This window comes from Medicago sativa, chromosome 5, assembly GCF_051527215.1.
Source record: "Medicago sativa cultivar Bolivia chromosome 5, Bolivia_mono, whole genome shotgun sequence".
Classification (NCBI taxonomy): Eukaryota; Viridiplantae; Streptophyta; class Magnoliopsida; order Fabales; family Fabaceae; genus Medicago; species Medicago sativa.
The window spans coordinates 32,758,146-32,771,004 of record NC_140753.1 but is presented as its reverse complement, the minus strand read 5'-3'; the positions used below and the strand labels follow the sequence as shown (position 1 = coordinate 32,771,004).

The following is a 12,859-nucleotide window of genomic DNA, read 5'->3' as shown; positions in this document are numbered from 1 at the left end:
GCTACTCAGTTTTGATCCAGTTCCATCTAGGATAGATGATTTTAATTTCGTATATGTCACCCCTTCCCTTCAAATAAAATTGTTTCAAGGCTAGCCACCCAATTAATTAGCAATGTAATTAATATTGCAAGACTTATTCAACAAACCATGTCAAAATTGTGATGGATCAAGGTAATTTTGCGTAAACAAAACTTTGTGAAGTTTAAATAATCACGAGTACATCTTGTCAAAGAAAAAATAACTACGAGTTATAAGGTGACATATTTTTTATAATTAATTTTTTATGGTAGATAAACACAAAACAATTTCTGTTTTTTTCACAAATTCTCTAAAAAATAATCGCTAAATTATTGAATGCCAAAATTATTGTTTATAATACATAGCAAACATGCTCAAAAATAGGACAAAATTCAAGTATTTTGACTAAATTGGTGTTGTTCAAGTCGTATGCGTCTCTCATAAAAATTTATTATTTGACAGACAAGTCTTAATTATTTTTTTAAAGGAAGAGACAACTCTTAAACATACTCTTAATTGTCGGGTTGCAGTTAGGATTTGGTATTCGGTGTTCGGGTGGTTAGGTTGAGAGTTGGTTTTACCGAGAAGTCTAGTGGGGTTATTTCAGGTGTTTGTGACTTTAGGGACTAGGAGAAAAGATAGGTTAGATTTCACTTTAGTTTGGCATACGATTGTGTGGTCTATCTCGAAAGTTTGAGATGACTTTATTTTCTTATATAAGATTTTTGAGGTTGAGGATCTGATGGAAAAGGTCCATTTCCAGTCTTGGAAGTGGTTCTTTGGTAAACACTCTTCACACCGTTGTTCTTTTTATGAGTGGAAGGTGGAGTCAATTCTGTGTTGGCGCCAATAGTGTTCGATGTGGAATATAGATGGATTTGATCTTTGCCTTGGGGGGTTTTGGTGGGGCCCAGGTTTCGTTTGTATCTCTGATGAATGTTGTCCTCCTGGTTGTGCTGGCTCATGGTTCCTTCTTGTTTTTTTTTTGTTGTGGTTTTTGGTGTTTGAGCCCTTTCTTCTCTTGTTTGGGTGTTGTTTTCTTTGTGGTTGTTGGTGTGTGGGTCTTCCATGTTTTTGTTCCCCATAGACTTATTTGTATTGTTTCTTGGGGCAGAGTTACCTCTCGTATTTATTTTTATACAATTATTTTTTCATTAAAAAAAAAAAGCTTATGTTATGTAGTTCATGTAGGATACATTAGGGAAAAAAAGTCAAGAGTAATTTAACATTTTATTGGGATGGATAACTCACTTGGTTGAGTTAAGAGATAGAGTTTTGAATCTTGACAACGGAGAAAATACTAACGTAACAACTAAAATATTAAGATTTTCCATCAAAAATAAAATTTAATTTTTTTTATTGTGTAATAATTTAATTCTTCCATTAAAAAAATTAATTTAATTCTTTTTTAGTAAAAAAAAATTATTTAATTCTTTTAAAGGAGATAGAGGGTTAAAACTTAAAGTCCGTTTGTTATTGCTTTTATAAGAAAAAAATCATTTTTTTAAATAATCAATTTTAAGAGTATTACAAATCACTTTTTTTAAAAAAAAATAATAATCTCTTTTAAGAGCATTGTATCCATTTGTTACAACTTTTTTATGAAAATTAGAATTCAGAGTCTAACAAAAATAACCTAAAAACAACTTAAAATGAGAAATTGCTAAGAGTAGCTTATTAGAAAATAGATTTTTCTTTTATTAAAAAAAAAATAGATATTTCTAGAGGAGAGAGAAAAAGTGTAGGTCCTCGGGTTTTATATGACCTCGAAAAAGTTTCTCTTCAATTGAGGTATCTAATAAGTATCAGGTCTTAAAAGTTTAAGACTCTCCTATTAGAGATGGTCTAAGGAGGATTTCGTTGGCCTAGTAATTCAACTTAAAAGTTAAAATAGAGTAATTAAAGTATTTGTTTTAACATAAAATTGCATTTTATTTTATTTCCCGGCTACGGTCCATTATGCAATTATGCCGTCCAAAGTATATATAGCTTTGTTGGTATTTAACTGACTTTCCTTTTTGTCCTAACATTTCACACCCACCCCTCACCAATTTTGTTTGAAACAAAAAGCATATAATAAAATAAAATTATCATCCGGTCATCGAACAAATTTAATAATGTAATATTCGATTTCGAAATAAGAAGAATACCTTGGCTAGCCGGCTATTTTGCAATATGTTAAGGACAAAAGGAAATATTCTTTTGCAGGCAAATTGAAACCAAGTCTTCTTCTTTTTTTGACTCATTGAAACCACGTCTTTGAATTCTCGCCTATAAGTACCAATAAGCTACATCTTTTCTTAGCACATCAAAAGTTAACTCAAACTCAAACGGAAGAAAGCATGTCGAGTTGCAAGGGTAACTAACTATATGCATATATATTTTCATTAATTAAATATCTCTTTATATTGAGTAATCATTCAAAGTGTTGCTCATTGGTTGTACATAACACTGATACTTTAAATCGAAGACGTGTCTTGTAAATGTCGTGTCCATTTTGCGTTATTATTTCGTAACTATGTATAAAAAATTTGATGTATTAATTGTAGGTAAGAAAACGTGGCCAGAATTGGTTGGCATCAATGGAGAAGCAGCAGCACAAATCATCATGAGTGAAAATTCTCTAGTGACTGCAAGCACTCTCCCAGAAGATTCGGTAGTTACCACTGATTTTAGGTGTGACAGAGTTCGTGTCTTTGTTAACAAACAAGATGTTGTTACTCGAGTGCCCAAAATTGGTTAATCCAATTACAAAACATTCAAGTTTGATCAAAATTCATAAATGCTTTGTGGTTGTTTCTAGTTTCAGAAGTTTGTGTTTCTTGTCATGACATCCTAATGTGATGTGATGGCTAATCTAAATAAAAATAATAAGATTGTAATTTTGGTGTTCACCTAGCTCGGTGACTATGTGATGTTACTTATTAAACTTCAACACTTTGTGTATTGTAATAAAAATAATAAGATTGTAATTTTCTTGTTCAAAAAAATCTCATTTACTAAGTAACGAAGTTGCATGCAAATTGTAACTTTCAAAATACACACAAAAGTGAACCTATTAAAGTCAAACATATGCAGGCTCCAACATCAAAAAGAAACACAGAGGTGATGATTTTAAATAAAAGTTAAGCACAGAAATAGTGACATTCAAATCAAATGCAAGGAACAAGATATAGCAGTAGAAGACAGTGACATTCAATTTAATTTTCTTTAATTTATGTGGACCGTCAATATGTTCATAAGAGCCTAGAAGTCCTCTAGACAGGCTCAGGCGCCCTCCAGAAGGGCTTCTGAAGCCTAGGCGCGCCCTTCTTGGGGCACCGCCTTAGTCAGCTTCTAGAAGCATCTAGAACCGGATAAAAAGACCTAAAACCCAACTTGCTTGGGGCTTAGGTCATGCTAAAACAAAGCCCACAAGGACTATAAATACCACATTAGAATCACTCTCGAGGTATCACATAAACAGTCTAAACCCTAGATTCGATTATTGTACTCACGGCAAGTACATTATGTTTTATTTTATTCTCCAAAAGGCTTCCTGCAAATCCTTAGGACCACAGTGGCAAACTAGGAACACATGTTTGTTAATAACGTGTGAAATACTTGGAACAAACTTTCATAAACTTAATAGATAATGAAGGGGAACGTGAGACGCTCGTGTCGTTAACTCTAAAGTCGAACAAAAGATGCATTAACAAATAATCTAATATCATTGTCATCCATATATCTCAATCACAACTGTTCGATCATCAGATTCAAAAATATAATTGTACAGTATGATACTTTGGTAAAAACATGTTCGAAAATTGAGTTTCTCAAAAGAGGAGTGATATTTTGACAACTAAAATCAAACAACTTTAATGACAACCTTTTTTTCTCTCTTCTTATAGAGAGAGAAAAAGGAAGAGAGAGAATAAAAGTATAATGTGAGTATGAGAGAGAAAGTTGTCACAAAAGTTGTTTAAAAGTGGTTGTTCAAATATCATTTCTCTTCTCAAAATATATTGGGGCCTACATCTCCCCACATCAGTCTATGTTAATTATCCAAACTAATTGATTAATAAAGATTTCAATAGTGTGTGTATATATATATATATATATATATATATATATATATATATATATATATATATATATATATAGTGTAAAAAAAAAATATGTCACGTGTCACTTCTACGTTTATTCTCAATATTTTTTTACTGTTTAAAACTAATGTTTTGATTTGTCATAAATATCTCAACAAATTACATACATATTTTTTGAAAGGAAATTACATACATATTACTTTACATACATTACTTTGATCTTATCCACTAAATATTTTATTTAAATTTTTAATTAATTTGTAAAATATTTTTTCATTAATTTTAATAATTTAATCTAAATTTAAATTTCAAAAATATTTTGTATTTAATTTTTTTTATGGATGTGTGTTACTCCAATGTTAATTTTATTTTACCTTTATTCTATTTTTTTCATTTGTTTTGTTGTTTGAATCGGAAATTGTTTGCTTGCAACTGTAGAGATTAATATATGAAGTTGGTTAGGATCACAATGGGTGGAAAAGATCTCAAAACATGTATTATTTAATTTTATAATTTGTTTATTATGGACATGTACTATACTAACACATTAACAATTTTTTAATTAAAAGCCCGATGTTTTATATAGTATGAATATCTCTACACAGATTGAACGTCTTAATTATCATTATAAATTGTCTGTATAAATACGATTACTTCTACATATGTATCCATTAATTTACAGTGCTCAAAATATCAATTTATTTTATCTTTGTGTACATGTTAACCTATTCGCTTCGTGTTAATGGTCGATTTTATCCATTCTATACTAACACATTAACAATTTTTCAATTAAAAAACTGATGTTTTATATAGTATGAATATCTCTACACTTATTGCACTTCTTAATTATCATTATAAATTGTCTGTAGAGATACCATTACTTCTACATATGTATCTATTAATTTAAAGTACTTGAAATATCAATTTATTTTATCTTTGTGTACCCATTAAGTTATTCAATTCATGTCAATGGTCGATTTTATCCATATTTTTTTGGCGTCTCTAATTAGTGCTACAGTTACTATTATTTTTTCCCTTCATAAGTCTATTATTACTATTATATTCATTTGATCTTTTAATTCATTTATATACTTTGTGTTCTTTTTTAACAACTAATTGCTAATATTTGTCATTAAAAAATCCTTTATTTTAAGAACAAAACTTTGGTGCATTTTCCTAACATGCTTTTTGTATGGTTCTTCACATAATTAAAATTCATTTTTTGTTGTTAGAACAACCTTTAAAAAAATTGTGGATTTAAGAAATCTAGGTAGTTATGAGTATTTTATGTGAAGTACCACACGGAACACATTTAAGAAAATGCACCTAGGTTTTATCCTTATTTTGATTCTAGGAAGAAACTTAGGTGTATTTCTTTAGGCGCTTTTCATATGATTCCTAATTAAACTACTTATGAAAAGTATATTTTTAGTTAAGAATCATATGAAAAACACATAAAGAAATTCACATGACTTTTGTCCTTATTTGAAACTATTTATTCGTTTCTCAATTTTCTCTTTCATTAAATTTCATTTTAAATTATATTTTATTTAGCATAAATTTTGTCAAATTTAATAGATAATTCATTCATTTTTTTAATATTAAATTGATAGAGAAAATTCTAGATGATTGTTTGGTTAAATTATTAATTTCAATCAATTTCATATATTTATAAGAAAATGATTTTGTTTTCCTACATGTGTTCATTATTTTCATTCTAAACATGCACTCTTGATAATTTTTCAACTCAAATAACTAGGATTTGTTTATTTTTTGTTCTAACTACTAGTTACTTTTTTTTTAAATCAATATCTGATCCAATGACCGACTAATCCGAAGTGTCTAATCATTCCGTCCATTTGTTGCACCCATTTAAATCCAAATATTAGGTAGGTATTAATAGTTTATTTAACAAGTAATAGGTTATATCACCACAAAAAATTTACATGTTATACTATAAGCAATCATTTTTTATTACTTTTAAATTATGTATTTTCGATAAATATTATACATATAACACAAACACTAATATTATTGATAGTTTTTTAAATTTAGATAACTACGATTTATTTAATTTTTGTCAAAAAAACTATAACTTATTTATTTTATACTTTAAACATATATTAATAGTTTATTAATAAAATACAGGTCACAAGTAATTTTTTTCGTTCATAACTCCTGAGTTAGATAAACTTTTAATTAATATTATACATAAAACAAAAACGTTAATGTTATATATATAACCCGAGTAACGTCGGGAAAATACACTAGTTTGTAAGTTCTTGGAAAGTTGTACATAATAAAAATCCACAAGTAATTGATACAAAATAGTCCTATAATCCATAAGAAATTTGAATGCCATATCTTGTAGGATTGAAGATGATATGTAATTACTCACTTAAACCGTCAAAATATCGAATAATTACCGTCTCAAATAATTACCCCAACTTACTAGTAACTTAGTAAAAATAACGATTCTCACCAAAACACCAAAAATAACCTTCTATTTAAAATGACTATTTCACCCTTTCTCACTAAATGACCAAAATACTAAAATACCTTTCTAGGCCAAAAATCCACTAATCCCGAATAAAATACACTCATAAACAAATAATCACTTACAAGCGCATATAAACACACATAATAAATGTTCTGGACCGGTCAAAGACCTGGGCTAACTGCTTAGGCCCAATTACAAAGCAAGCCCAAATGCCGCATTTGGCAATTTACTCGCAACACAACCCTTCTCCGCGAGGGGAGTGCTCGGAACAACTGAGAAATGTTCAAACGAACAAATAATAAATAATTAAAATAATTCTAGTGAAAAACGGGTTGTTACAAAAGGAAAACAACATCTGCTGCTATGGAAGGAAAAGCACCATCAGCTGCTAGGGAAGGAAAAACACCATCTTCTGCTAAGGAAGAAAAGGCATCACCTGTTGTTCAAGAAGAACAATCAACATCTGCTGCTCAGGAAGAACAAGCACCGCCACCTTGCCAAGATAGAGAGGACATACCTCAGGGGCATCGTAGTCGCCCCTGAGGTAAACATATTCAACTTTCAAGATTTATATGCATTGAGTTTTTGGAATATCACAAGAATTTATTTCAATTGAATTATGTAGAAAGTTTTTCATATAATTTGTTGATGTGAATACTAGTAGTATATGTCTTTAATTCATTGTGTGTGTCATTACTTAAGAAAAAATTAATGTTCAATTTCATTATGTGATATTCTGAGAAATTAATTTCGATACCAAAATGTAGTATAAAATTTTATTTAATTTGTTCAAGTGTATATTTACCTAATTCGTTGTGTTTCTACGAGTTAGAAAGAAAAAAAAAAATTATGCTTCAATTTATCTTTATGACAAACTTCTTTTGATTCATGTATGGGGTTCTTGAATATGAGTTAATTAACTTTAATAATGAATTATAGTAGTATTACGTTTGTGCATATTTCAGAAGGTTATAGCATATAGAGTTAGAGACACTATTGCCTATCGTAAGTAGAAAATTAATTTCAAGATTTATGTATTGAGTTTTTGGAATATCACATGAATTTTTCCAATTGTATTGTGTAGAAAAAATTTGTTGACGGATACTAGTATTATGTCATTAATCCACTGTGTTTCATGACCTAAAAAAATTTAATTTCCAATTTCATTATGAGAATTAAATTCAACAGAAAAATGCACTAGAAAATTTTATTTAATTTGTTCAGTGTGTATATATTATACATAATTCATTGCGTTTCCATGAGTTAGAAAAAAATTATGCTTCAATTTTCTTTATGACGAATTTTTTATTCATGTATCGAATGCTTGAATATGACAAGTAGTTGTAACACCCCTATTTTTGTCTCACTTTATAGGGCGCGTCACATATAATAATAAGCGCAAAATGTAAATAAATATGGTTTTTTGATTGAAGTTAATGGTTTTTTGATTGAAGTTAACACTTTTATATTATAGAATTACACGCTCTGCTAGGGTTTCCCCTAACATGAGCGCCGCTTCAACCAAATTTGATTGATCCAATTCCTTGCTCGTTCATCCATTCTTTATCATACATAGAAACAGGCCTCACGTTACAAGCTATTTTCATTTTGGGGGTTTTGGGTGTCAATAAATTCACGTTAATCCACCAACTCCATTTTTGGATTTTGTGGCTTTTGTTCTCCAATTCTCTTGCACGTGCTCATCAAATTGGTTCCAATTACATTTACATGCTTGGTTCTAATTGCTAACAAGGGAGGCAGAGTTCCCTTTGCCGGAAACAACACCATATAAAGTTGCACCTTCTCCAATGGTACTGTCATCAACAGCAGCGATTTCAGCACCTACACCACCGCCGCGGTCCTTTGCTCAGGCTCTGGTGGAATCGCACAGTAATGTCACCGCCGTTCCTTCTGCTCCATTGACAGCTCTCTCGGACCCCCTTCCGGTGCCATCCATTCGTGGTGACATGCTATCTGTTAAGATCACTGATGACGTTTACTCTTGTGGACTGGATTTTTGCAAAACCAACCTTAGAGGGCGGTTAGTTCCGAACAAGGGAGATAAGCCTTTCTCCTCCAAGGATCTCGCTGCCAAGTTACAGAAATTGTGGAAAGTGAAAGGGCCATGGCATCTTACATCCCTTGGCCGGGGGTTTTATGAATTTTTCTTTAACTCACTAGATGATAAGAGAACCGTTTGGGCAGCAGGTACTGTTAGCTTGAAGCCAGGGTTACTCAGATTATTTGAATGGAAAAGAGACTTCAACATGCACACGCACCGGTAGTCCTTGGCACGTCCTACCAAACCCGTGCAAAGGGTGGTCTTCCATCTTCCAAATGATTTTGTTATGGGATTCAAATTGGCGTATATGGGTCATGGGATTCAAACTCTTCCTGCTGATTGTCAGTTGCATATGAATTTCGTGATAGAGTTGGTTTGTTTAACTACAGATTTTCTTAGCCTGTAGTAGTTTTTTTACAGCATTTTTGGTTTGTTTTTCTTCTGAGGGTTTTGGCCTAGTCCCCCCTCTTCTTGTAAATTTTTTTCCTTTTTTTTAATAAAATTTTAGAGTTTGGCGGCATAGGACGGAGGTTTCCCAGATGCCAACCTAGTTGGTATGTCGGTGTTTTCTCCCGATGTCTGCCATTACTCCTTGCTTAGCAAAAAAAAAAAAAAATAATCCGGCCGCGTCAAAATAATAATATTCATTTTATTCTTGTCTCAACTATTATATTTTTTTTTCTTTCTTTCTCAACATTCTTTTTTTTTCATATATTTCTTTTTAGAACAAAAACAAAATGATAACATTCTTCCGTATGTTTCTTTCTCAACATAATACCATATATATATATATATATATATATATATATATATATATATATATATATATATATATATCATTCGGTCTAAGCCTGCGGCTCATAATGCTAAAGTCATCATAGTGAATATTTTACAATGATCCATAAGTCTTCATGAGACTTAATATAAACAAAGTATAATTACCATCTAGCTAGAGTCATAATGCCTTAGTCAAACTACATCATTTCTACTATGTCACCAAGACTAGCTACCATCCAAAATTATAGAGTTTTAAGAGACATTAAGTACATAACAAACTAATTAGCACTCTTAAACTCTTTTCCACACACTAGAAGTCACATCTAAACATGGCCATTAGGGTTTCCCCCAATGAACTCTCCCTCCTCAAGGTACTCCTCTGGGTCCTCCTCTGGGTCCTCCTCTGGATCCTCATCCTCAAGTGCATGGACTCCTTCTCCACCCTGCTCAGCAGGATCAGCAACATGGGGAACTATGGGCTCCTGTGGGTCTGGTCCTACAGGTGGGACAACACCCATGTCATGGAGAGCTAGGTACAACCTCTGCAATGGTAGAATCATCTTTGTGGTCTCATGAGTAACAATAGTCGTAGTAGGCTGGCCACCGAATCCTGTGGTAGTGCGAACAAGTCCGGTAAAGATCAATGTTTGGGTGGCCAGATTTATTTCCCAAACATCGTGTCTCGGATCCTCAAGGAACTCGATCCTGCGGATCCTCGAGTGAGCTAAATGTCTCCCTGGCATCATCTACAAAAATATCCGAACATACCCAAAAAAAAAACAAGATACAAAAACAAACAAAGAAGGGTGAATTACTCGTACACAAGTTTTCCACGTGATTTATTACATAAGGAAAAAGAAAATAATATATATACAACAAGAGAATATGATAATTGCATAGATATAATATTTTCCTTTTCATTCACTGTCCAACAACAATTACAAAGCATATAAAAAAAACTATCTTAAAAAAAAATTAGAATTAATAGTTTGACATTTAACATGACACATGCATGAACTCTTTTGACTTTTCTCTTGACTCTAATTTATTTCCTTTTCACAATTTACTACTTCATGGAGGTTCCACTCTAATGAGCATAAGGTCGTTTCGGCAACTATAACATGATTATTAGTATTTTGAGCAAGATATGCTTAAACTCTAATCATTCTAGTCCGATCGCACTACCTTATCATAAATAGTCTAGTTTTGTCAGGCTCACCCTGTCTGGTAGTACGAGTACCTTCAGCCGAGAAGCAATCCCCAACTATTGATAGGCGTTCGAAACACAAGTGCCCTTGATAGGTCCTCAAAGTAACCAAACCATAACTATTCACATTCCCATCTACACCTGAGTGTATAGGGACCTGTTATAGCTCCTTAACTGTCCCTAATTTCTAGACGAGACAAAACACTCATACTCAACTCAACAATGTCAAACAATTAACCATTATGTTTATAAAATTGATTAGCCACTTCATAAATTTATTCAATTAGTACAGTGATGTAATTCAAACCAGTACATAATAATTCAACAAATAATAACCAACATATATTCTTTTTCATATATATATATATATATATATATATATATATATATATATATATAGCATCGAAATTCCAGCAAGGAATAATTCATGTTACTTAGTTAAACATCACACATGCCTTTGTTTTTAATAATCACCTACCCGTACAACATATAATATATATATATATATATATATATATATATATATATATATATATATATATATATATATATATATATTATGTCTATGTGCTTAAGCTAGTGATCATAGTTTGACATTTTTAAGTTTCTTTTTCTTTACAACATACCTATGAGTAAGGTCTTATTAAGTTGATACCATAAAATTTATAAGGCGAGATACAATTATCTCTCTCAGATTGTTTCTTTCTAAGAGAAGTTTTTACTCACGATCAATGTTATAAGTTATCGCGTCGAATCATAATCGACACTTTTCATATATTTCCAACTAATTTCACTCATCAAAATTACTTAATACTTATTGAAAGTTTATATACTCATTTACTTACACAAGAGTAATACCAAATAAACACAATAGAACTATCTAATCCATTCATCATTTACAAAACTTTTTTTCTACTTATATATTATATTATATTTTCAAAAACTCCTAGTTATATTAACTAAAACACATATAAGTCGATGTCCTTTGACATATACTTGATCGCTAGAAATTATCACATCATCGAGAAATTAACTCTCACAAGTAGAGTTATTTACTCACACATAATCACTTAAGCACATAACTTATGCAAAATCTTTAAAACTTATTAGTAGTAATTCCCCTTACCTTCGTTTTCTTCGAAAGTTGTTGTTATATCGTTTCCGTCGAAAGCAGCTCCAATATCACCTAGAATACTCATCCAAAATAACTATCTATTAGACTATAGTTATAATCAAGGTCATACTGTCTTAGGCTTTTCATACTACATAAGACTAAAGTAAAAACCCAGTTTTAATTTTATTCATTTCTAACCAACAAAAAAATCCAGCTTTTTCTCCATACTCTCTTTTCTTATTTTTTTTTTATACCAACTATTCATGTATATAGATACCTATGTATTTTAAAATCTACATGTTATACTATCATATCCAAATCGATTAGTTTTAAGTTTCTTTCTCTCTTTTTTTTTATTCTTTGTTTTTTTGTAACGTAACAAAAATACCATTACTCATTTTTAAAAGCTCATAGTTTATTCAAGTGAGTAAAATAACAGGAACCTCTTGGTATAGTTTTCAAGGAATATTTCAATTAAATGACTATCTTAAATTGTTTGGTCAATAATTAATTTTATAAATCTATTACATCATCATACATAATTTAAGTAATCTATATAGTTTGTTTTTTTTTTCTAGATCTAGGTATGTTGCTTTTCACATAAAAGAAAAGTACTCTCTTGAAAAGGGTATGGTTTTCTTTCTTTTTCTTTGAAAACGACACAGTACATATACAATGAAAAGTTTGATTATTTTGTTTGAAAGTGAAAGTGTGGTGGGACATAGATCTGATTTTCTTTGTTTAGAATAACTATAGAGAAAGACTATACAGAAAAGGAAAGGAAGAGAGGGAGAGAAGACTAACCTGGTTTTACAGAGAGAAGAGAGTGTTTTGCGGTGTGTGTTGGTGATTAACTAAATACCTTATTTATAGGAAGATAAGAAGCCTATGTGTACACTTACTGAAATATCTCACGTTACTTCTTTCTTCACTTATCCATTTCATATTTTTTTTAATTATTAGAAACAAAATTAAGTAACGTGGGGAGAAAGTTCACAAGAATAGGAGTTTTATATTCTTTATTATTTTTTTTATAACAACAAAAAAAATTACTATCTCCACCCTCTCTTTTACTTTTCAACTCTTCTATTATTAT

General features: G+C 30.7%; 1 protein-coding gene across 1 annotated transcript; it reads right to left on the bottom strand.

Moving 5' to 3' along the window:
- Positions 1 to 9,656: 9,656 nt before the first annotated feature.
- LOC146921863 (uncharacterized) lies at positions 9,657 to 12,590 on the bottom strand. Its single transcript, XM_085715116.1, has 3 exons — positions 12,568 to 12,590; positions 11,776 to 11,835; positions 9,657 to 10,188 (listed from the first exon to the last, which is right to left on the bottom strand). Exon 3 carries the CDS (start codon positions 10,186 to 10,188, stop codon positions 9,766 to 9,768), a length of 423 nt encoding a protein of 140 aa, XP_085571242.1. The 5' UTR covers positions 11,776 to 11,835; positions 12,568 to 12,590; the 3' UTR covers positions 9,657 to 9,765.
- Between the last annotated feature and the right edge of the window lie 269 nt (positions 12,591 to 12,859).